The sequence below is a fragment of the Phascolarctos cinereus genome, unplaced genomic scaffold, assembly GCF_003287225.1.
Source record: "Phascolarctos cinereus isolate Bilbo 61053 unplaced genomic scaffold, phaCin_HiC Scaffold_726;HRSCAF=1367, whole genome shotgun sequence".
Classification (NCBI taxonomy): Eukaryota; Metazoa; Chordata; class Mammalia; order Diprotodontia; family Phascolarctidae; genus Phascolarctos; species Phascolarctos cinereus.
In genome coordinates, this window is record NW_027556098.1 from 373,075,623 (window position 1) to 373,101,821 (window position 26,199).

The 26,199-nt window shown below is 47.0% G+C and overlaps 1 protein-coding gene across 2 annotated transcripts in view; it reads right to left on the reverse strand.

Annotated features, from left to right (window-relative positions):
- Window positions 1–831: 831 nt before the first annotated feature.
- RPS6KA1 (ribosomal protein S6 kinase A1) overlaps window positions 832–26,199 on the reverse strand; it is a 67,800-nt gene continuing 42,432 nt past the window's right edge. For both annotated transcript variants that reach the window (XM_020983203.1, XM_020983204.2), the window contains 11 exons: window positions 24,783–24,847; window positions 23,683–23,785; window positions 22,099–22,229; window positions 20,892–21,017; window positions 20,540–20,629; window positions 17,795–17,953; window positions 11,416–11,577; window positions 10,232–10,308; window positions 4,303–4,420; window positions 3,604–3,741; window positions 832–1,910 (listed from right to left, as the gene is read on the reverse strand). In XM_020983203.1, coding sequence (XP_020838862.1) covers window positions 1,788–1,910; window positions 3,604–3,741; window positions 4,303–4,420; window positions 10,232–10,308; window positions 11,416–11,577; window positions 17,795–17,953; window positions 20,540–20,629; window positions 20,892–21,017; window positions 22,099–22,229; window positions 23,683–23,785; window positions 24,783–24,847 — 1,292 coding nt within the window. In that variant the 3' untranslated portion in view covers window positions 832–1,787. The remainder of the gene's footprint in view (window positions 1,911–3,603; window positions 3,742–4,302; window positions 4,421–10,231; window positions 10,309–11,415; window positions 11,578–17,794; window positions 17,954–20,539; window positions 20,630–20,891; window positions 21,018–22,098; window positions 22,230–23,682; window positions 23,786–24,782; window positions 24,848–26,199) is intronic.

Genomic DNA, 26,199 nt, shown 5'->3' on the forward strand with positions numbered 1-26,199 from the left:
GGTCAAAGGGTGTCCACAGTTTAATTGTTTTGGGGGCATAATTCCAAATTTCTGGAATGGTTGGATCAGTTCACAACTCCACCAACAATGCATCAGTTTACCTGCTTTCCCCCAGCACTTCCAGCTTTTGCTATTGAACAGTTCATTCCTGTTTACTCCTCAGTAATTGTTTAGTCATCTTTACCCTGTTATGTTTCTCTTAATTCCTGTGTTTGAACTTTAAAGTTTCTATTTAGCTCTGGTCTTTTCATCAGGAAGTCTTCTATTTCATTAAAGACCCATCTTTTCCCCCTGCAGGATCATACTCAGTTTTTCTGGGTAAGTTATTCTCGGCCATAAGCCTACATCCCTTGCCTTCTAGAATACCGTATTCCAGGCTCTCTGCTTCTTTGTAGTAATAGTACTTTAAGGTTTGAAAAGTCTCTTATATGTGTTCTCTCAACTGACCCTCACAACAACCCTGGGAAGTATAGGCTATTATCCCCATTTTACAGTTGAGAAAACTGAGGGAGAGAGAAGTTAAGTGACTGGCCCAGGGTCACACACTGACTGTCTGTGGCAGTCTTCCTGACTTCAAGTCCAATACTCTTTATCAATTGTGCCTTCTTTTACTCTTCCCCCTTTCACCCAATTGTCAAAAGAGAAATAACTTTAAGAAGGCACCACCAGAGAGCCGCAGCTACTTTAGATGCCACATCTCAGGCTCGTTTCTAAAAGCATCACTGGCACAGAGAGTTCAAACTCTAACGATGTTTGTTGGGAGAATGAAGTTGTTGACTGGCACAGAAGAAGGACTTGGTGGTGGAGTCACGGGAGGAAGTGTTGGAGAGATTCTCTCAACTCAGAAATAAGTTTATTAGAAAGTTTACAGACAGATAAACCCTGAGTAACCAGCCAAGGAACAAACTTAAAAAATGAAGACAAAAACAGACCCCAAACTCTCTCTCTCCCCTCCCGTAAGCCCAACATATCCTCAAAATTACGTTTGGCTCTAGGGAGTTGTGTCCAGTGGTGAATCTCAAGTCATTCAAAAAGTGCTTTTGTGACCCTGGCACCCCTGGTCTGGCAGGTGGTGGGGCGGGGCGGGTGGAGGGCTTAAGCCTGCATTTTAATTGTTCAGCTGGAATAAAGCCAGCCATAAGCCGGGCTGCTTCTGGCTCCACTGGCCACAGAAAGCAGCACAGCCACCTCTCTTGAAGCTGGGCCCAAGAGGATCCTGGGGAAAGAATCCTTTTATTGCAAGGCCAAGGGCACTGAAGTGAAGATGGGCAGCTGGAAGGCAGAGGGAGTCCAGAGAGGGTGTCCAGGAAGCAGGGACCCTCAAATCTCAGAAGCACCAAAGACAGACGTCCATGCCCCAACCTAGTCTGACGGGTCCAAGGGACCCCTTCCCCAGAGGTGGAGGGTCCCTTCACTCCTTGCTTTGTGGCCCTCCTTCTGTGTATAGTTAATATTCCTCTTTCCAACAAACACATCCTGGAAAAAAGAACTGATCACCCCCCCACCCCCATCTTTCTTTTGTAAAAAAGAGTTTGTACAGTGATTGATTCCAGTCAGGAGAGTCCCTGCCAAGAATGGTCCGTGCTGTGGGAGCAGAAAGGCACTTTGCACTCCTCCCTCCCCCATCCTCCAGGGGAGCCCATCCACGCTGGCTACGTGCCGGGAGCTCCCACCTGGCTGGCTCCCAGGGCCCTGCCCAGGCAGATTAAGTGCAGATTTCCTCGGGAAAACGTGCAGTCGATGGTGACGGGGCAGCTCCGCGGCCGGCGACGTGCTCTCCGACCCCTTCACAGCGTGGTGGAAGGTAGCTTCTTCACGCGTCGCTGGGCCAGGATGGAAGTCTCGATAGGCTTGAGCTGCGGGGTGGCCTTGGAACTGCTCAGTGCCGAGTAGGTGGCGGCCATGGCGCCCTGCGCAGGGAAAGAGCAGGAGACAAGGTTAACCCCGATTCACCAATCAATTAAAAAGCAACTATCAAGCACCTAGTATGTGTCGGGCACTGGGGATACAAGGACAGCAAGGAAACTGTGCCTGCCCTCAAGGGGCTTACATTCTATCAAGGGTGGCTCAAATTCCTCAAGACGAGGGCTTCTCAGCTGAGTCTGTAGATGAGCCAGGGGCTCCATGCAGTCATGCTTCCTCTGGGGCCCCCGGCCTGGAGGAGGCTGTGACTGTCGGCCTGGGAAGGCCAGCTCCCTGGCCTCCGGACAGTGACAGTGTCTGGGGCCCAGATGTCCCCAGGGCATCGAGGAGCCGGTGCCAGGGAGTCACCTGAGGCACCATAGGAAGACATGCCCAGAGTCACACGGGCAGGGTCAGAGACTGGATTTGAACTCAGGTCTTCCTGGCCTCGACTAGCCTTGACACACTACACTGCCCCTGCTGAGAGAGGTGAACTCCCACTGGCCCCCTCTTCTGCCCTAATCAGTGCTGCCTTCTTGTGCCTGGGCCGCAGAGCTGGGCCCCTGGCACACCTGGGCTGTCATAAGCACACGTCTACATCCACACCCTCCGGAGGCAGGAGAAGGAGTGAGAAACACTTGGAGTCACCAAGGCCCCGGGTTCAAATGCTGGCTCAGCCACTTACAGCGAGCTCCTTCCTCACCTACAAAATGAAGGAATCAGACCAGGCAACCTCAGAGATCGAGCGTGTCCTGACCACATGTTTTCTGGCTATACTTCACACAGCACTTCAGAGGCAGCTAGTGGCACCATAGTGCACAGAGCGCTGGGTCTGGAGTTAGGAAGACCCGAGTGCAATAATAAAATAAATAAAATAAAATTTGTAAAGTGCTTAGCACAGCAATTGCCATGAAGTAGGCACTTAATAAATCATTCCTTTTCCGTCTTGTCTATAGCCTTAGATGAGGCGCTCCCCACAGGCAGGGACCACACATCCATTTTGCTGGGAAGCTCTCAAAGATGAAAGTGGTAATCTTCCATTTCTCCTGTGTGCTACCCAGGGGCTGGCGTAGAGATACGGAGTTAGCCTCATCATCTGGAAGGCCTGGGATCAAGCCCTGCCTCTGACTCCGACTGGCTGTGTGACCCTGGGGAAGTCACTTACACTCTCAGTGCCCTAGGCAGCTCTTTCAGACTAAGCTGCAGCTGATTTCACTTGTAAAACTGAGAGCATATTGCTTCCTTCTCAAAGAAAGGAGGAGAGAGAATTTAGAACTCAGAATTTTAAAACATGAATGTTGAGAATTTTTTATACATAATTGGGAAATAGTTTAACAAAGTAAATAAAAATATATGTTTTAAAAAAGATGTAAGTTGGAGAGGAAATGTCAAACTGTACTGGCTGAGGGATTTTCCCTGGGAGGACGGAGAGCTGGCCTGGTTGGTGGAAGGCAGTTCCCCATGTTGAAAAGTGTTTGCTCCCATACAGGCCAGGGGTACTGTGGGGAACCAGGATTGAATGGAAAAGTGGACAGTAGCAGAAGCTCAGCTCTGCTCCAATGCTTGCCCACAATGCCCAGGCCTTTGTACAGAGCAGGCACTGGGGATGATGTGGTTTCTGCCCCTGCCCCCAGGCTCTCTGGTGTCCAAGGTCAGGGGAGGAGCATATGAATGCAGGAGAGTCTCGGAGGGCCCCCTCACCTTTACAAGCGTCACGTCCTGATGGGACAGCTGGCTCTGAGGGAGCTTGTCCTTCTGCATGACCCATGGGTGCTGGAGAACCTGGTTGGCTGTCAGGCGCCGGTGAGGGTCCACGTGGAGCATCTTAGACACCAGATCCTGGAGGGGGCAGAAGGAGAAAGAGCCAGTGTGAGCAGGGAAAGCCCAGTGCCCACACCCAGGGTCACACCCAGGACCGGCTCCCCCAAGGGAGTCAGGGTCAGGGACCAAGCAGTCCAGGGGCAATGACTTGGAAACTCCCTCCATCCAAGGGGTGGCTGCTGCCACACAGCCACAATTTCAGCAGGGCTGCCCTGGAAGGAAGGGGGGGGCACACATGGGATGTCTGGTTTGTCATCACAACGGGAGAAATAAGGCAGGGGAAGGCTTGCTTTTCTTTTCCTGAAAAGACCCTGCTGCTAATGCCTTCCCCTCTGAGACCACCTTCCTTCTACTCGGAATATATTTTGTTTGAACCTAATTATTTATGTGTTGTTTCAACCACTAGAATGGGGACTCTGAGTGAAGGGACCTGCTTCACCTTTCTGTGTATCTCCAGGGAGTGGCACTATGCCTGGTCCAAGGAAGGCTAATTACAGGCTTTTCAGCTGATGCCTGATTGACCAGCACCGTATCTCCCCTAGGCCACAGCGAATGCTGCTTTGGGCCCCACAGCCTCACCTTGGCAGTTTCTGAAATCATGTTCCAGTTTCCACCACTGAGAGTGAATTTTCCTCCCCCGATCCGCGTCAGGATCTCCTCTGGGGTATCACTAGGACCATTTGCGAAGGGAGTGTATCTGGAGGGAAAAAAGTCAGTATACTTCTCATCATTCTGTCTCTTGTTTCTAAGACGGAAGGTCCTGAGACCTGCTGGGTCTGGGTAGAAAAGGCCCTCGTACACCAAGGGCCAGACCCGCTGGGAAGATCCGGCCACTGGACTTGGTTCCAAGAGGCCGAGGCAGACCTGAGGGGTGACTCAAGGGGAGAGGGGAGGGAAGGGTAGCTCAGAGCACAAGGATGTCCAGAGAAGGGGTGGGGGAAGCCAAGGCCTGAAATCCCAGAGACAAGAACTCTGGGCACCAGCTAGGTACTGATGGGACCAGCATATATATTCCCTTCGGAAAGCAAGCAATAAGATATCGATTATACACATGAAGTCATCTGCAGTTTAGTCTAAAAGAAGTGTCCATGGCACTGAGCGTAAGTGACTTCTCCAGGGTCATACAGCTGTCCGTGTCAGAGGCAGGGGCGCAGGGGAGCTATCTTGAGAATAATCTCAGGAGAGGGAGGGAGGGGGCAGGATTTTGAGGATGGAAGGACTTCCAACTACCTTGTAATCATTTTGTATATATTGTGTCCCAGTGTGTACACACACACACATATACTTACGGTATCTCAAAAGCCTTAGTGTAATTTTAAGATATTAAAGCTTAATGTGCACGTGTAATATTAATATATATGGTCTAAGCTATTAAATATTAATATTTAAGCTTTTAAAACTTAAAACTGCACTAAGACTTTTGAGACTGTGTGTGTATGTGTGTGTTGTTGTTATATACATACACACATAAATATGTGTCTTATGTTAGAATGTAAGCTCCTTAGGGGGCAGGTTCTATTCTACCTTTGCCTGCACACAGTAGGAGCTTCATAAATGGTTGATCGATTAAGACTTGGGCTCTCACAGAATAGACATAAATGGATTTTTCCTTGAATTGATATAAAGCATTTACCTAAAATCATCCACAGGCACTATTTGGAATGGGCATAAGCTAAAAGCCTTCCCAGTAAGATTATGAGTGAAACAAGGATGCTCACTGTCACCAATATTATTCAGTATTGTAATGGAATCATAGCAATAGCAGTAAGAGAAGAAAAAGAATTAGAAGGAATCAGAATAGGCAATGAGGTTATAAAACTATCTCTTTTTGCAGATGATATGATGATATTTTGGAAAATACTAAAGATTCAACTAAAAAGTTAGTTGAAACAATCATTTTAGCAAAGCAGATCATCAGCATGCCTATATATCACCAACAAAACCTGGTAAGAAGAGACACCCCTATTTAAAATAACACCAGTCTAGACAGTATAAAATACCTGGGAGTACACCTGCCAAAACAAACCCAGGAACTACATGAACAAAATTATACAAATGAAATCAGATCTAAATAATTGGAGAAATATGAATTGTTCAAGAGTAGGCAGGGCTAATATAATAAAAATGACAATCTTAACTAAATTGACATATTTATTCAATGCCATCCCAATTAAATTGCCAAAAATTATTTTATTGAGTTAGAAAAAATAATAAAATGCATTTGGAAGAACAAAACGTCAAGAACGTCAAAGGAACTCATAAACAATGTAAAGGAAAGAGGTTTCTCAGCACCAGACCTTCAACTATGTCGTGAAACAGTAATTATCAAAACTGTCTGGCATTGGCTAAGAAATAGAAAGGCAGATTAGTGGAACAGAGCAGACACATGATATACAGCAGCATATAATTACTAGTAACCTTGTGTTTGACAAGTGTAAAGATAAGAATTCATTACTTGGTAAAAATTGTTGGGAAAGCAGGAAAGCAGTCTGGCAGAAAGTGGGCACAGACCAATATTTTACACCATTTACTAAGAGAAGGTCAAAACAGGCACATGACTTCGATATAAAAGGAGATATTACGAGAAAATCAGAAAAACATGGAACATATTTACCTATCAGACTTATGGACAGATGAACAATTTGTGAATAAACAAGAGAGAGAACATTATGAGGTCCAAAATGGATAATTTTGATTACATTAAATTAAGAAGTTTTTGTATAAAAACAACGTAGCCAATATCAAAAGGAAAGCAGGAAATTGGGGGGGAAATGTTGTAGACAACTTCTCAGCTAAAGTTTTCGTATCTCAAACATATAAAAAAAACTTTGTCAAATCTATAAGCATATGATTCATTGCCCAATTGACAAATGGTCAGAGGATATGAACAGTTTTCCAATGAAGAAATCAAAACAATTTATACTCATATGAAAAAAAAACGCTCTAAATCATTGATTACAAAAATGCAAATTAAAAGAGCTTTGAGGTGTCACTTTACACCTCTCAGACTGGCTAAAATGATAGCAAGGGGAAACAGCAAATGTTGGAAGAAATGTGGATAAATTGGAACATTCATTCACCATTGGGGGAACTATGAACTAATCCAACCATTTTGAAAAGCAATCTGGAACTATGCCCAAAGTGTTATTAAAGTGCGTATACCCCTTGATCTAGCAATACCTCTATTAGGTCTGTTTCCCAAGATGATTAGGGAAAAAGGTAAAGAACCTATATGTTCTAAAATATTTATAGCAGCTCTCTTTGTGGTGGCAAAGAACTGGAAATTGAAGGGATGCCCATCAATCGGGGAATGGCTGAATAAGCTGTGGTATATGATTGTAACGGAATGCTACTGTGCTGTAAGAAATGATGAGCAGGGTGATTTTAGAAAAACATGGAAAGACTTGTATGAAACAATGAGTGAAATGAGCAGAACCAAGAAAATGCTGTATACAGTAATAGCAATATTATTTTAAGAACAACTTTGAGTGACTAACTCATTTTGAGTGTTATAAATAACCCAAATTAATTACAAAGGACCTATCTGCCTCCAGAAAGAGAACTGATAAATAGAAGTATGCATAGTATGGTTTTTCATACATATATTTATATTTATATATATACATACATATATATGTGTGTATATATATATATATATATATATATATATATATATATATATACCTATATACACATACACATATATACACACACACACATACATATTTCTAATGGTAGCCATCTCTAGGGTAGGGGATGGGGGGAGGGAGGGGAAAAATATAAAAAGTGCACAGCAGAGAATAAAAGAAAATGTAGAAGGAAGCATGGAAAGCAGAGTAGCTTTGAAAATGAGAAGCAATACTTATATAGTTTTTAAAAAAAAGTAAATAGTGTGAAATGCAAATTCATGGTTTTATAGTAAATCCTCTTTTTGGGCTGCGCTGTGCAATGGAAATGTTATTTTTTTGTCTACGTATTTGTGAGAAGTGATTATTAATAACCAATATCTTGGGGAGATTCAGAGCTGTCCCCTTCTTCCAAATTACCGATTTTAAAAAGTTACGTTTCTTGAAGGACATTACTGATAATGAGACTGAATTAATTCTGGGTCTTGGTCAGATCCCACCCAACTTTACCAGGAATTTAATCTAAGGTGGGGAAGCCCATTTTGTTCTACTCCAGAAGACAGATCCTTTGGTCTAGATAGCTCAAGGCTGCGGGTGGTTTGAGTATAGACAGAATTGCTCTGTATAAGGTTGACTGATGTCACCTTCGGGCCCCTTACTGAACCCTACTACATAAACTGTGAGCCCTGCCTCCATGACGGTCTTCCATCTAAGAGAGATGGCCTAATGACCATCCTTTTATTAATAACTCGCTGGCCTTATCAGAAACTATGTCTCTTGAACCTTTTTAATCATCACATATTGGCAAAGAATTGGAAATTGAGGGGATGCCCATTAGTTGGGGAATGGCTGAACAAGCTGTGGTATATGAATATAATGGAATATACTATTGTGCTATAAGAAATGATGAGCAGGCAGACTTCAGAAAAACCTGGAAAGACTTGTATGGACTGATGCTGAGTGAAGTGAGCAGAACCAGGAGAATGTTGTACACAGCAACAGCCACGGTGTGCAATGACTGATTTTAATAGACTTGGCTTTTCACAGCAATGCAAGGATCTAAGACATCTCCAAAAGACTCATGATGGAAAATGCTATTCACATCCAGAGAAAGAACTATGGAGTCTGAATGCAGATCGAAGCAGACTATTTGCTCTCCTTGTTAGTGTTTTGTTTTTTTTCTTCTTTCTTGTGTTTCCTCCCATTAGTTCTAATCCTTCTTTAAATCATGACTAATGTGAAAAATATGCTTAATATGAATGTATAAGTAGAGCCTATATCAGATTGCATGCCATCTTAGGGAAGGGGGAGGAGAGGGAGGGGGAGAAAATTTAAAACTCAAAATCTTATGGAAGTGAATGTTGAAAACTAAAAATAAATAAATTAATTATTTTTTAAAAATCATAACATATTTAAGTTCAAGATGAATTTTTAAAAATTTTTGAAAAAAAAAAGACAGGCTCCTACAGCCATAACAGGAGACTGAGCTGAAGCAGCAAATTTTCCCCAAGGGTGGAGACAAGAGCCTGTCCATAGCAAGAGAACTGAGTGAATATGAAGGGCAGGCCCAGGTCGATGGTTAGGCCAGAAGAAGCCTGGAACAATGGGCTGAAGGCCAGGATTAAGTTAAGTGAAGGCCAGAGACTTTTAGAGCTGAAAGACATTGTTTGGTCCAACCCCCTCATTTTATAGATGAGGAAACTGAGGCTGAGAATTGGGAGATGGCTTGCCCAAGTGCTAAGTGCCAGAGCTGAGAGCTGCCCTCGCTTCCCCTGACACCAAATCCAGGGCTCCTCACTCCCCTCTTGCCTGGACCATTTCAACATTCCAACAAATTGTCCTGTCTCCATTCTCTGTTCCCTCAAACGCATCCTACGTGTTGGGGCCACATAGGTTTTCTTATTCTTGCCATCTTCGTAAAGATAACAGAAATAGTGATAGCTAATAATTGAACATATATTTATACATATGTACATGTATACATGCATATACATATATGTATGTGTGCATATGTATACATATATATGTATGATATATATGGCAGCTAGGTGGCTCAGTGGATAAAGCACTGAGCCTGGAGTCAGGAAGACTTCAGTTCAAATCTGACCTCAGACATAAACTACTTGTGTGACCTTGGACAAGTCACTTAATCCTGTTTGCCTTAATCTACCAGAGAAGGAAATGCCACACTACTCCAGTATCTTTCCAAAGAAAACCCCATGGACAGTATGGTCCACAGGGCCATGAAAAGCCAGACACTACTGAACACACACACACACACACACACACACACACACTATATAAATATACACACACACATATATATATACACACATATATACATTATACACACATGCACACTATATATACACATACAACATAATACATATACACATACATACACATACCCACATACAATATATATAATGCTCTAAGGTTTCTAAAGTGCACTAAGCCTCTCTTTTGGAGGCTTTTATGTGGGGCTTTTGAGTTCACAAAGAGTTTCTGTTCCTACCAAACTCACGGGGCTGTTGCAAGGATTTCTACCCCCATTTTACAGATGAGTAAACCGAGGCCCAGAGAGATAACACAACCTGCCCCAAGGTCCCATGAGTTGTAACTGGCAGGGAGGGAACTTCAGCCTTGCCCTTCTGGCTCCTGATCCTGGGTGTTGCCCACCTTGCCACCTCTCCAGCGATCTAAGAACCTGCCCCTTTCCATTACCTCCCTTTCCCTGGCAGTAAATAAACACTTGAAAGGTTCATGTGCCATTCTGGGGGAGGAGGAGGGGAGGAGAAGCTGGGAGTTCAGCCTCTCAGGGGTCATGGGAGGAGGGAATTCAGAAGAGATCTCATCCTCTGAGGGTGGGGCAGGCCACTTACCCAGCCAGCATGGTATAGAGAAGGATACCCAGGCTCCAGATGTCACAGCCTTCATCATACCCCTGGCGCCTCAGGACCTGGACGAGAAGAGCAATATGCACAAATGATTACTGGCATCTACGCAGCACTAGGAGGTGTATGAAGCAGTTTCTATGCATTATTTCATTTGCTTCTCACTACAACCCTGTGAGGAAGCGATAGGAGGCCTCTCAGAGCCTAGGATGCATCGCCCCATGCCACCGTGTTTGCCTCCAACTGACATGGGGCTCTAGCCTCCTGGTGCCACAAGACAAGTGGCCCAGTGCATGGTGGGGGAGGAAGGATTCCCTCTTTGGGGGATGCCAGGTACAAGCAGGGGCACCAGCCTGCCTTTTCCTGGGTTCAATTCACAGTATCATAGATTTAGAGCCAGAAAGGGCCTTAGCACCCATGAAGCCCAACCCCCTCATTCCACAGAGAGGAAATTGGGCCAAGTGGCTAAAGGACTTGCCCAAGGTCACACGGCTAGGCAGTGTCTGAGACATAACTTGAACCCAGGTCATGGGATCAGACTTGGAGCTAGAAGGAACCTTAGAGACCATCCAGTCCAATCCCCTCATTTTACAGAAGGGGAAATTGAGGCTTAGAGAGGAAAAGGGCCTTGTCCAAAGTCACAGGATCATAGATTCAGGGCCTCAGAGGCCAACCCGTCTAACCCCCTCATTTTACAGAAGGGGAAACCAAGTTCAATTCCATTCAGTTTAACAAGCATTTATCAAGTGCTGCGCTAGATGCTAGCAATGCAGAGACAAAGTTAACCAGCCCGTTTTCAAGGAGCTTCTGTTCTATCCGGGCAAACACTGACACAGACGACTAAGTCCAGGTGACTCACCAGGTTACCTGACTGGCTTAATAAAAATAGCCGCCTGAAAGAAGTAAAAAGCCAATGCAAAATCTCTATAACCATCTGTTAACCACAGAAGAGTTCCAGATGACACCATGGAAGGGACAGGAAGGATGGGATGGGGACACAGGAGGGGTGGACTGACCTGGGGGGCTCCACGGGGATGCTCAATGGAAGCTCCTCGTCCATTTAAACTGAGCAGGATGCTCAGGAGCAGGTCCTAGGAGGGGTAGGGGCCAGACCGGGCCTCAATCCCAGGAGCCCCAGGGTGGAACGGGAAGGGCACGGGGACTCTGCTCACCTCTGGGGCCACAAAGTTGGCGGTATAGCAGGGGGTCATGAGGAGCCCATTCTCCGCTCGAAGCTGCTTGGCAAAGCCGAAGTCACAGATTCGGATGCTCTCAGGGTTCCCGGACTCGTCTACATAAAGGATGTTGCTGGGTTTCAGGTCCCTGTGCACCACCTGGGAGAAAAACAAGGTCCCTGAGGTCAGCCCCTGGGGAGGGGGGATGGGGAAGAGGGTCAAAGCATCCTGGTGCCAGCTCACTGAGGGGGCTAGCAAGAACCCACAGGGGTCTGAGAATGGGGAAGTCCAGATACTGGGAGGGCAGGCAATGAAGCAATCAACAGACATTTATTAAGCGCGTACTGTGTGCTGGACAGGGAGAACACAAGATAGGCGAGCTAATGAAGAGGCACAGGAAAGTCCATCCTGGGGCCAGAGGGTCAGCAGCATTAGAAGGAGAGTGGGAATGGAGAGGAAAATGCATCTTAGGCTCTGGAGGGAGGAAGGGGAGGAAGATAGGATCAGGGCTACTCAACGACACGCCGAAGGGAGAATAGTACCCGGTAGGGAGAGGCAGAGGGTAGATGAATGTTCCGGGGTCAGTTGTGCGGGAAGGGGGGAGGCCACTGGAGGGCAGGTCAAGGGGGCAGGGGCAGCATGCCAGAGGGGCAGCCACTGACAAGGAGAAGGACAAAGACACCTCCTTGGTCTTTTAACTGGATAGAATGTAAGGCCCTAGAGGGAAGGGACCGTTTCCACTTTTCTCTTAGGAGGTAGCTAGGCGGCACAGTGGATATAGTGTAGGACTGAGCGTCAGGAAGACCTGAGTTCAAATTCAACTGTAGACACTTATAAGTTGTGTGACCCTAAATAAGTCATGTAACTTCTGTCTGCTTTGGTTTCCCCATCCATAAAATGGGGATAATAATAGAACCTACCTCCCAGGAAAAATGGTGTCATATTTGTACAGTGTTTTGTAAATCTTAAAGCACTATATAAATGCTAGCTGTTGTTATTATCCCCCGTGACTATCATAGTGCCTGGCATATAGTAGGTGCTCAAATGCATGTTGCTTGACCAATGAGTCAATAAACATTTATTAAGGGCCTCCTAGGTGCCAGGAATGCTGCTCAGGCCTGGCCATGCTTGCTGTTGACTCTTGGATTGTGGCTCACACAGAGGAGAACCTATAGGGTGAAGGGTGGGAAGAAGGCAGAGGAGGCAGTCACTGGGAAGTTTTCTTTAAAAGGGCCGTCAAAATGAATACTACATTAAAAAGAGAATTGACCTGCTCTACAGTAAAATAGAAGGGGAGGGGGGGATAAGAGAAGGAGAGGAGAGATAGAAGGAGGGCAGACTAGGGGAAAGGGGTATTCAGAATGCATGCCATCTTGGGGTGGGGGGAGGGGCAAGATGGGTGAAAATTTGGAACTCAAAATCTTGTGGAAGTGAATGTTGAAAACTAAAAATAAATAAATTTTTAAAAAAGAAAAAAATCTAAAAATAATAAAATAAAATTTTTAAAAAGAGAATTTAAAGCTAGATCAGGGCTCCATAACCCCTTTGGTCTGGAGGGCCCCATGGGGCCATGGGCAGGGCCAGGGAGAGGGAAAAGTGAGGGTGCGGCTGAGGCCTCCCATCCCACACTGTCTGCACCACACGATTTAGCAATTCACTGGTCTCTGTTTCACGCACCTGTGGGTTCAGCGAGGACAAGGGCTGTGCCTGATACCTGTGTCTCCTCTTTAGGGAACCTAGCACACCCACTACATGTGCCAAGTAAATATGTGTTAAGTAACTGAGAAGGAGAAACTGAAGGGCATAGGAGAAATACCCAGAGGGATGGGCTCCCAAAGCTATTAGACTGTGTATAGATACAGATACGGCTGCTGGAGCTATCCCCCAAAAGAGATCAAAGAAAGAGGAGAAGGGTCCACATGTACCAAAATATTTACAGCAGCTCTTGTGCAAAGAATTGACATTGAAACGCCCATCAATAGGGGAATGGCTGAAAAAGCTATGGCGGACTACTGTTGTGCTGTAAGAGATGACGAAGGGGAGAGTTTCAGAAAAACCCCGGAAAGATGGGTATGAACTGATACAAAGTGAAGTGAGCAGAACCAAGGGAACAATTCATAAGGTAACAGCAATACCACAAAGATAAGCAACTGTGAAAGACTTAGTAACTGATCAACACAGTGCCCAACCACAATTCCAAAGAACTCGGATTGAAACAGAGCTGACCAAAGGATTCTTGACGGAAAATGCTGTCTGCAGCCAGAAAAAGAACCACGGAGTCTGAGTGCAGATCTTTTCTTTTCTTTGGTTGGTTTGTTTCTTCTTTCTTGTGGTGTCTTCCATTGGTTCTAATTCTTCTTCACAACATGACTATTGTGAAAATAGGTTCAATATGAATGTATGTGGAGAGCTAATTGCTCTCCATGGCTCACTGTCTTGGGGTGGGGGGGAGGGGAGAGAAGGGGAGAAAACTTGGAACTCAAAATCTTATGGAAGTGAACATTGAAAACTAAAAATAAATAAATAAATTTAATAATAATAATAAAAAAAAGAAATAGCTGATAGCTTTAGAGTACAGGATGAAGCATATTTTCTTCAATTTTTTTGTTTTTCTTACTTTTGTGTTTTTGGGGAGGGGATATGGCTAATGCAGAAGTCTTTACATATTTGCAATGGGTTTTATTTTTCCTGCCTTCTCGATGGGTGGGGAAGGGAGGGGGAGATAGAATTTGAAACTTAAAATAAAATAAATTTTTTTTTTTTAGGCAATTGGGGTTAAGTGACTTGCCCGGGGTCACATAGCTCAATTTTTTTTTTTTAAGGAATCTCAGCAGATCCTTTTCCCCCCGGCCAATCCCTGGTCAACTGGTTTTCCTAAAACAGATCTGATCACATCACTCCACTATGCAAACATCTTCAATTGCTTCCTATTGTCTCTAGGATAAAATACAGAATTCTTAGCCTGGCATTTAAAGTCCTTCACAATTTGGGTCCCACCCACCTTTTCAGTCTTAGTTTCAGTTACATGCTATCTGTCTGACCTTGGGCAGACTCTGGGTTATAGTATCTGTTTATAGGATAGCTCTCTAAGGTCTAAATTCCCACTTCTGAATTCTATGACCCTATAAACCATGCCTGACTACTGCCAGGATCAAAGGAAGCCACCACCAGATTTATTTAGCAACAATAAACCTGTGCGTCCATAGAGCTGGGAGGGTCTTCCAAGTGACCACCTTTTCATCTCCCTTGAGAAGGGGGGAATATAATAGATGAGTAGGGGAAAGAGAGGCTAAATTTGAGAAGTGTCTACTCTAAGATGAATAGATATTCATCACATCACATCATCTCAGACCTAGGAGGAACCTCCAAGGTCATTTAGCCTGACCTCTTCCTAATATAGGAATTTCCGTATCTGTAACATCTGTAACAAGTGGTTATCTAGTCTTTGCTTATAGAGGAAGGAAAGGAAGGAAGGAAGGAAGGAAGGAAGGAAGGAAGGAAGGAAGGAAGGAAGGAAGGAAGGAAGGAAGGAAGGAAGGAAGGAAGGAAGGAAGGAAAGAGGAAAAGGAGGGAGGGAGGAAGGAAGTGAGGAAGGGAGGGTGCCTACTCTGTGTCAGGCATTCTGAAAAGCCCTTTACAAATATTGTCTCATTTCATCCCCGTAACAACCCTAGGAGGTAGGTGCTATTATTATCCCCATTTCAGTTGAGGAAATTGAGGCAGACAGAGGTTAAGTGATGCCAAGGTTCACATAGCTGGTAAGTGTCTGAGGCTAGATCCAAGGCTCTATCCACTGAGCCACCTAGTTGCCTCTAGAGACAGAAATCACTACCTCCTGAGGCAGCCCATGCTAATTTTGGAAAGGTACATACATTAAATAATGTGTCCTCATACAAGCCCCAAATTTGCCTCTTTCTGCAAATTCTATTTTTTTTTGGGGGGGGTAAGGGCAATTGGGGTTAAGTGACTTGCCCAGAGTCACACAGCTAGTGAGTGTTTTTATGTGTCTGAGGCCAGATTTGAACTCAGGTCCTCCTGACTCCAGGGCAGGTACTCTATCCACTGAGCCACCTAGCTGCCACCTCTTTCTGCAAAATTCTACCCCACTGCTCCTCACTCTGCCCTTTGGGGTGACAGAAAGCAAGTTTTCCATCAACAAAACTAACCACTTAGAATGGAATTCAGGGCCCCCTCCTGACTATCCTGCCTTATCTCTCATTGCTTTCTTGAGATAGAACAAATCCTTTCCAACAAGCCAGCCTTTCAAATACTGAAGCTCAGTAATGCCTAAGTGTTCTCTGCTTCAGATTAAACATTTGCAGTACCTTCACCCTATTCTGGCCCCGGTCTCTGCCGATCACTCCATGACCTCTGAGAAGTCACTTTACTTTTTTTTTTTCCAGGCCTCAGTTTTCTCTTTTGTAACATGAGGGGTTGGTGGGTGGTGGTCATCTAGATCCCCAGCGGTCCTACCCAGCTCTAACTCCTAATATCCGCTGGCTCCAACGTAGGGAGATCTTTCTGGACCTCGATTCTGTCCTCTGATACATTAGCCCCTCTTGCAGGCTGCTTTCAGAAGATCAATGCCCGACACACTAACACAGCTGGGTTTGACACAACCCCAGGAGGGCTCACTCAGCCTGGCGCTGCCCTCCCTGAAAGGACTGATTCCGCGGCCCCTTCTTATTCTCCGACATCCACCATCCACGCTGGTCTCTACGATTTGCTTTAAAGCTCAGTCCTAGTGTGTCCTCTGCTGGCCTCCCTTGGCTTTGGAGGCTCTAAGCTGCCCGGGGCACAAAGGGACTCCAGAGAGCTGAGGTCATGGTGCTTGGTGACTACTTGACCCAACCCCTGCCTACTCATGCATTTAATGTAGATGATCATTCTTCCCCCAGCATCTGGCAGCCTCCAACTGCCCCCTGCATAGAAAGACCAGTCCAGGGGCCTAACACACCACTGGGATCACCTCACACTCCTGCTCAGAAACCTTTGATGGCTCCCTACTGCCTGCAGAGGTTCATGAGAAAGAGGAAAGCATGTGGCATTTGGAGTCACAGGGCCCTAAGATCAAATCCTGCTCCACCACTTACTAGCTGTACCATCTTGGACAAGTCATTTAACTTCCAAAGCCTCCGTTTTCTCATCTGTAAAAGGAGGAGGTTGGTCTAAATGGCCTCCATGCTCCCTTTAAACCTATGATCTCTGAATGATGTCTGAGTGATCCCTGGGACCCCGTTTTGACGATCTGCCCTTAGCTTTAACTACTCTCTTATTCAGAGCCTTCCAGGCCAGCCTGGTTAATCTCCCAAGATCACTCCTGCTTCCAAGCCTCGGCTTCCTCTCCCACCTTGTTCCTTCCCATTATATTTCAATTTCTTTCAGATGCAGAATCTACAGCTGGAAAGAGCTTAAGGAAATCTGCTTCCCTCAGTGACAGAAATGAAATTGAGGTCCATGAGAAATTAAATGATCCGTCCAAGGTAACACAGGTAGTAAAGGCCTGGGTCAGTCACACCATTTGTCCCCCCCCTTCACTGACTGCCATTTTCTCTGAGCTATCATCCTACTAAGGCAGCTAGGTGGCGCCATAGTGCACAGAGTGTCAGGCCTGCAGTCAGGAAGACTCATTTTCCCCGAGTTCAAATCCAGCCTCAGACCCTTACTAGCTGTGTGACCCTGTGCAAATCACTTCACCCTGTTTGCCTCAGTTTCCTCATCTGTAAAATGAGCTGGAGAAGGGAATGGCAAACCACTCCAGTATCTCTGCCAAAAAACCCCCAATAAGGGTCACAAAGAAGCAGACACGACTGGAATAAAACAACAACGAAATCATTTCCCTGACATTTATTGAGAGCCTGCTATGAGCAGGGCTAAGTGGCAGCTCCTGGGGATATAAAAAGAGGTAAATCATTGTTGTAGCCTTCAAGATTTCTAAGGGGCTAGGGAGACAGGATGGACAGAACTAACATATACACCCCACGGGCCCAAGAAGGAGTATTCTAAGAGTCTGAAGGAAAGAGAGATGAGTGTGGGCTGGTGTGATCAAAGGAGGCCTCTGGAAGGACGGCAGACTTGAGCTGGGCCTTGAAGGAGGGAAGAGGATTTCATAGTGTAGGGAAGAGGGCATTCCAAGTCGGGGGGAATGATGTATACAACAGGTTCAAAAGACCCAGTGCTAGACAGCACCTTAGAAGACACTTAGTACAACCTCATTTTACAAATGAGGAAACTGAGGCCCAGAGAGATTAAGTCACACGGGCAGGAACTGAGCTCAGGTCTACCAGACTCTGCGTACCATACATCCCTCATGGCCAAGACGTGCTAAGGCCCCCCCACCCCCACCTCCTTCACCAGCCCCTTGGGGATGACTCACCCCCTGGGAGTGCAGGTACTCCATGGTCCGGCAGAGTGTGTGCAGGACAGAGCTGGCCTCACGTTCTGAGAAGAACTTCTGCCGAAGAATCTTGTCCAGGAGCTCCCCGCCTCGCATCAGCTCCGTCACCAGGTACACGTGCTTGCCATCATCATACACCTAAGGAGGCAGAAGAGGAAGATGTATGTGCGGCTGCCTGTGAACCCACCTACGAACCTCCCCGGTGTCACCGGATCACAGAGCTAAAGCTGGTCCTCCAAGGTCACTGAGGAAGCTGCCACCCAGGGGGGTTTAGTAACCAAAGATCACATAGATAAGAAGGGCGGAGCTCAGATTTGAACTATACAACCCTGTAGAACACCAGAGCACAGATTTGGAGCTTGAAGGGACCCTAGGGGCCATCTAGCCCAATCCCCCCCCCCCTTTTTTTAAAGGAAGAAACTGAGGCACGGGGAAGTTAACATCCAGGTAGCTCTCTGTTGGGTGAACCTCACTCTTCTCCAAGTTGGGAGGGAGGCAGCAGATGCCCCACCTCCAAGGCTTGTATCACCTACGTGACTTTGAGCCTCCGTTAGGCCTGTTTGGCCCTCAAACTAGGCCTAGGCCTCAGTTTCCCCTGTAAAATGAGTGGATTGGACTAGCAGGTCTCTGAAAATTCTTCTGGATCTAGAAAGATCCCATCTATTATTGCAAGGCCCAGTGCTTTGAACTGGGGATAAAAAGATGAAAGACAACATGGTTCCTGGCCGCAAGGACAAACAGAAGTGATGTAGCCAACACACAATTAAGTATGACTACAAGGTAGAACACGGTAGGAGCACAGGAGAGGTTCAGACAAAGGGGAGGGGCTGCTTTCACAGGGGGAGGGAGGAGAGATTGGGGAAGCTTCATGGAGCAGGGGCCACAAAACTTGAATGAGGAGCAGGATGTCAGCAGCAACAGGTGAGAAAGGAGTGTGCTCCTGGCACGCAGCAAAATGCAGAAGGAGGGGGAAGGGCAGGACAAGATCAGGAAACCAAGAAGCAGCCAGCTGGGCTGAGCTATAGTGTGTAGAGGAGTCTTGGAAAGCCTGGCTGGAAAGGGAAGAAGGAGTCACACTACAATGGGCCTTAAATGTCAAGCTCAACTTTCTTGGGTAGAAAATTGGAAACGATGGAGATGTGATGGCATGATATTGTGCCGTAAGAAACAATGATGAGGAATTCTGGGAAGCCTGGGAAGAGTTCTATGAACTGAAGCAGAGTGAAGCAGGCAGAACCAAGAAAACATACCCGACCACAACAATGCAAACAGAGAGAACAAGAGGTCCCAGACAGAACCCGCGTAACTACAGTGATCACACCTGGCTCCCAGGAGGAGCTGAGGAAATGAACCTCCCTCCCTCTGGCGGGGGATGGGGGACCATGCTTATGAAATACTGCAGATACCATTAGACACAGTCTGTGCTCGGCTGGTTTTGCCAAATTGTTTGTTTTTTCCTTTATAATCTTGATTATGTGGGTTGGCCTCACAGGTGGGTTGGAGAGGGTTAGATTTAGAAACAAATTAATATAAAAACAATAGAGTGCCAATAAAAATGAGAGGGAGTGTGGCCTAGTGGATAGAGAGCCACACCACCAGGAAGATCTGCTCTGAGATACGCTGCCTTTCCAAGCGTTCTAGGCCATTCTCTAAGATTCCCAGTTAGAGGGGTGTTGACTTGCATTGGGAGAGGGGAGATCCTCATCCAGAAATTCCCTTTACCCATGAGATAACAATCCGATCCCTATCTCTATTCTAGCAGTAAAAATCAGATCATGGCCCATGGAGCCTGAATGGCAGAAATATTATGATTACAAATCCCCTGTGCAAAACTTTCCTGTGGGCTAAAGTTAACTTCACAGGTATGGCTTTTTTTTCTTATTGTTTAAAGAAAGTAGTTAGAATTTTAAATAAACAAACAAATTTTGTAAAAAATCAGATTAATTTTTTAAAATGCCAGGCTGAAGAGATCGTAAGGTTGTATTCTGTCTTAGATGCAATGAGGACTGTAAGCTCATTGGGGGGAGAGGGAATTGCTGCTTCTTTTTTCATCTTTGTATCCCGGCATCTCCAGCCTATTAAAATATAATTGAGTTAATCAAACAGAAAATCCTTTGCAAAGTTATCTACAAATATGAGACTCTACTGTACGCAGCCACATTTGAGGTCTTGCAGATCCCTCATTTGCGTGTGGCATTTGATGAACATTTATTAAATGCCTACTGTGTGCCAGGCACTGTGCTAAGTGCTGGGGATGTAGAAAGAGGCAAAAGCCAGTCCCTGCGGTCAAGGAGCTCACAGTTTAATGGGGGGAAAACCAGGCAGGCAAATAGATACATAGTACCTATTTGGATACTCAGAGATGGTTCGGGAAGTTGAAAGAAAGGGAGGAGTCAATGTTGATTGAGATTTTGGGGGGCCTAGGAAGGGGGATGGGTAGATTTAGACAACAGGCAAAGGCAGGCAAAGGGCTCTAGGTTGGTAGCCTGGTGACCTGGGTTCTTATCCACCTTTTATCACTGTGACGGTGTAACCTTGGACATAGCACAGCCTCTTAGAGCCTCTATTTCCTCATCTGTAAAATAGAGGCCATGACTTAAGAGAAACCCTTAACCAAGCCAGCGTGGGAGCTTGGACACCACTGCAGTTCTGCCCACAACCACCCTCCTTTGCTCTGGGGCCTCTTCTCCTTGAATTTCCCTGCTTCCTTTCCCCCCTACTCACATCTTTCAGGGTGATAATATTGGGGTGTTGGCCATAGCGCAGAAGGATTTCTATCTCCTCTGAGGGGTCCCTCTTGCTCTTGTCGATGACCTGGGAGAGAAGAAAGAAGGGAGATTGGGAGGAGATGAGGATGGAAGCCAGGCCACTAGGAGAGGGGTAATGGGACATGCCAAAGGTTCAAAGTTCATGTATCCCCTGGAGTGCTGAGCCTATACCCTGGAGGCTGGTGTTTAATGGAGGAGTTAATCCCAGGGTTAACTAACCACCTCCCCCCTCCCAGCTGTAGCCTCCCTGGCCACATCCATCCTCAGTGCAGGAATACTGGGGGGGGGTGCTATGGGGTGATCCCCACCTTGACCGCATACTCCATGTTGGTGGCCTTGTGGATACAGCGCTTACACACAGAGTAAGAGCCAACTCCAATGGTCTCCTTCACGACATAGCCATCACTGAAAACCAAGCTCTTCCCATGAAGTTGCTGGGGAGTGGGTGGGGAGGAGATAAGGAGAGAAGTTTCAGAGAGTGGCCCCCTTACTCTCTCCCCTTCCAGTCCCAACCCTCAGGTGGTTCTCTCTCACAGCCTTGGCAGGAAGAGGTGGGGAGCCTAGAACCATCAATGGTGCCACGAAGGATTCACATGCAAGAACATGGATCCATCCCCAGAGAAGAAAGTGCTAAGTCAGTTGCTGGGTGGGAGCATCAGGGATCTAAGTGTTCAGGGCACGTGCCGAGCAATAGAGGCTTTCATCAGCACAGTTGGTGCCTTCTCATCTAGGAGCGAGACTCCGTTATCCAAGTGAAGAGCAGAAAGATCAATGAACCAGGAATCATGAGACATAGGCTTGGTCCTTGGCTCTACTGCTCATTCCCTATGTGACCTAAGTTCCCTCATCTGTCCAATGGGGACGAGAATCCTTGCCCTCCTACCTCAGAGGAATGTCATGAGCCTCTGAAACACTAGATAGATATGAAACAACTCTGAATAACACAAAGTTCTACGCGGACACGATAACAAGTATTATTACTATCAGCATAAAGGAAGAACTAATACCTAGGATGGTCTGAAAGCAGACTGGGCTGCCTCTGTAGGGGGAGTGAGTTCTCCATCAGTGGAAGTATTTAAGGAAAGACTGGATGACCCCCCGTTGGGTCTCCTGGTCACAGAGTTCACTGGGATGTTGTTAGTGAGGGGAACTCCCTTCACCCATGCAGGTTGGCATCTTCTCTACGACTTGAGAGGCTGACTTGCCCAAAGTGGAGCATCTAACAGGTCAGAGGTGGTCAGCCTCCAAGGCCAGCTGTCCAGCTACTACACTTTCCTGTTCACTTGACGACCTCTTGGGTCTTCACTGGCTCTGGGGCTATAATTAGGCCCACCACTCATGGTCCTTGCCCTGGGAGGCCCTGATGCCTCTTACATTCTAGGTATGCCCCTAGCAACAAGCTTTGGCCTTGTTCTGGCCAAACTCCCCTGAGGACCAGGCGACCGTTCTGGTCCAGCCCTAGTCTTCAGAGGCTGGGTAGAAAGTCCTTACTAGGACTAGCCTCAGGCCTCATACCTGGACCACTGAGTGCAGTGGGGCCTGTGGGGCCCGGACTTTGCCATCGTCATCCATCAAACCTGTAGCCACAAAGCTGAAGCCCCGGAAGAGCTGGTGGGCCCCGGCACTAGGGGGGATGCCCGGGGAGTCTAGGAGAGAAAGAAGGGAATGTTGAACACCCAAAGCTACAGAGCAGGTAGGGCCCAGCTGCCTCCTTCCCTCTCCCTGGTGGGGCCAAACACTCTGACTCTGGTCCCCTAGACCCATAGAGGCAACACCGAGTAACAGAAGAGCCAGCTTTATCATTTATGAGCTGTGTGACCTTAGGCAAATTACTTAAGATCTTTGAGCCTGTTTCCTTAACTAGAAAATGGAGGTAATATTTGTCACAAGATAATTGTGAGGATTAAATGTGGGAATGTGGGGAAGTGCTTTGTACCTGCAAAGCCCCTCAGGCAGCCCCATTCAGACAGCCCGATGCGGGCTCTGAATCATGGAATCAGGGGTTGAGGGTAGGTGGGTGGGGATCTCAGAGCACAGGCTGGGAGCTGAATGAAGCTGTGATATGCAATAGAGAGGAAGGAAAAAAGCTGGACTTTGGCTCTTCTATGTGTTAGCTGTGTGACTCTGGGCAAGTCACTTCCCCCGGGCCTGTTTCCTCATCTGTAAAATGGGGTGAGTGTTGGCCTAGATCAGGAGTTCTTCACCTGGGGTCCACAAACTTGGTATTTAAAAAAATATGTTCTTACTAGCTCTGTGACTCTAGGCAAGTCACTTAACCCCATTGCCTAGCGCCCCCCCAAAATACATATTTCAATAACGATGTCAACTGAATTGGTTTTCTTTGTTCTCCTGGCTATTGTATTTTATGCATTTTGAAACACGATTCTGAGAAGGGGCTTCCTCAGATGATCAAAGGGATCCAGGAGACACACAACGAGGTTACGGATTCCTGATCTATATGATCTTGAAGGCCCCTCCCAGATCTAAATCTACGATCATTTTACAGACAAGGAAACTGAGTCACAGAGAGATGAAATGATTTGCCCAGGATCACAGAGCAGTAAGCGCCAGAATCATAGATTTAGAGTGATGAGGAACCTTAGAGACCACCTGGTCCAACCTCTTCCTTTTACAAATGAGGAAACTGAGGCCCTCAGTGACTTGACCCTGGTCACACACCTAATAAATGGCCGGCTCCAGGGACTGGCGTCCTCTCCCCTCTCTAGGCCTCACGGTCTTCATCTCCCAAAACAGAGTGTAACATATACTACATGGCCTTCTCAGGGGTTCCAGAAGTTCCAGAGGCTCTCACCTCCTTCCCCTTCCTTCTCCCTCCCAGCCCTGTGGCCCAGGACCTATGGAGGAGAAGAAACTCGGTCCAAGGGCCACCTTCGACATGAAGCCCTTCTTGATCTACGGCTAGCACCATCCCCACTCAGATCACCTCATTTGTGTCTGTCGTCCATATGCTCCATTCTCATCCAACAGAACGTCATTTCCTTGAGTGCAGGGGCTGTCTTTGGGTCACTCTGTGCTAGGCACACAGGAGGCTCCTAGTAACTACTTACTGCCTGACTGACAACATATTAATTTACCTACCCTTGGGTGTTCGGGAAGTGAACTCCGTGTCAAAGTAGAAGGTGTCATCGGGTTGGGCGACTGCAGGCTTGAAGGGGGGTTTGATCTCACGACGAAACAGTTTCTGGAAACACAGTCCCAGTCTCCCAGGTGGCCTTAGACACCCCCAAAGCCTAAAGCAGAGGAAGGGACAGCTGCTCCGTCCCCCCAGGGCGGGGGGGAGTTGCTCCATGGCCACAGGGAGGTCTGGGAACCTGGGAGGTATCTGCCACTCCCAGATGGACCCGGAGGCACTACCTCTTCTCCCTAACCTTGATGCCCTAGGGCCAGAAAGGGGGAGGGGCTCTGCAGGGCAGTGGAAAGAGAAGCTGGGCTCAAATCTTGGCTCTTGCCCCTTCTAACCTCTGGGGTCATAAGCAAGCTACCTCTCTGGGCCTCAGTTTCCTGTTCTGTAAAATGAGAGAGTTAGACTAGATGGCCTCCACTTTAAAATCTGTGGTCATGCGGTTCAAAGCCTGACAGATTTCTTCCTGCCATCCTATAACAGGGCTGTGAATCTGTGGCTCAGAGAGGTCACAGAGGCCAGCCAACTGTGGCACCTTGCTCTGACCATGTGGATGCCAAATCCCCAGCCTCTGGGCTGCCAAGGGCCAGAGATCTCCAGGCCCATCTTCACACTGCCCCACAGCAAGGCAGGATCTCAGGGGCTGCTGAGACCCTCCCCCATCTCCAGTCCTAGCTCTTCCCCCAAGTTCCAGGGCCCCTGTCACAAGAGGAAGTCCTAGGCCCAGCTTGGGGTTGCTGTTTGTGATGTGAAGTTCTTCTCCAGAGCCTCCCCACCAAGGGCCCCCAGATTCTTGGATAAAGAGGGAAGGAAGTAGCCTAAGAGGAAACAGCTTTAAATCTATCGATTGTGGGAGGGCGAGGAATGGGGGAAGGCATTTGGGGAGGCACTCAGAGCCAGGGACTTTACTGGATAGAAATCTTTCTTCTTCCCTGCCCTACCTCCCACCCTCAAATTTTCCCAGGGCAGTCCAGGGAAGGTGAAGTCAGGGATGGAGGAGTGTACCATGGGGAAAGGAGAGAGGGAAAGCAGCTGGGGGTGGGGAAGGACAACTCACATTCCAGTCTATGGTAGAATAGAAGACATGCCTCTTAATCTCTTCGGCACCATCAGTACCAGAGCCTGAAATATTAACAACATTACTCTGCTGTGCCCGTGAGCATTTTATCTTCTTACTCCTAGACCGGTGTCTTTGCTGTGGCATGGAGGTAAGCCTGACCCCCCAAGGCTACATGAGTTCTGGTGAGTTCCACGGAGCTGTTGGAGCTTCTGGCAAGAACCCACCCAGTGACGGGCCCCCAGCTCTGCTCTCTGGGGACCAGCAGAGCTGAGTTCGAGTCATGGCCAGAAGGCTGGTATTCAATGCCCTTTGCAGTCTGGCTCTGGTCTCTTCCAGGCTGATTACACTTTACTTAAGCTCTCTACTTCAAACAAGCTGGCCTTCTCAGGGTTCCCTGAGCACAGCACTTGGTCTCCTGCCTCTGCACCTTTAACTGGCGGTCCCCCACGCCCAAAACGCACTCCGTCCTTGTTGCTATCTCTTCACATCTTACAAGGCTTAGCTCATGGGCCACCTCCTACGGGAAGCCTTCCAAGGTCCCCTTGGTTGGTGGCCCTATCTCTTGCCTCCTTAAATTTTCACATCTATACCTATCTGTTTCTCTGTTAAATCCACTTCCTGTCAACCCCAATTCAAGAGTAGGAACTGTTTTTCATCTTGCCTTTATGTGCTCAGAGCACTTAATAAGTACTTACTAGATTGGATAAGCCATGGGGATGGACAGAACAGTGGATAAAAGGGAGTCCTGAAGTATGGTCCTCTTTGGCTCTCTAGGACTGGTGGAGAGCAGGTGGGATTTATCATCTCAGATTTTTTAATTTTTTTTAATTTTTTTAGGCAATTGGGGTTAAGTGACTTACAGCTAGTAAGTGTCTGAGGCCTTGGTCTGCGGCCAGATTTGAACTCAGGTCCTCCTGACTTCAGGGCTGGTGCTCTATCCACCGTGCCACCTAGCTGCCCCTTTCAGACTTTTTTAAAGAAGGAAGCTGAGGACCAGAGAGGTTAAGTGGCTGGCTCCAAATTGCACAGCAGAGGTAAGCGGCTGTGACCTCCTTCCCTCAGCCTCCAGGGGTCCTCAGGCTCACTGTCCAGAGGCCTCTCCTCTCTGCTCCTATCACCCTGGGTACTATTCCCTGGCCCTGGTGAGACAGCATCTTTTACAGCCACCCCCGAGCCCAGACAAGAGCTGAATTTGGTGGAGTAAAAAAAACCACTGGATTTGGCAATCAAAAGATCTGGGTTTAAGTCCCATTCTAACAAAGTGACCTTGAGCAAGTCATTTCCCTTTACTGTGGCTTCTTCTGACTCAGCCAGCAAATAAGAGGGCCAGACTAGGGAGTGTGACGTCATGGACAGAATGCTGCACTTGGAATCAGGAAAATCTGAGTTTAAATTTCACCTCATACACTGGCTA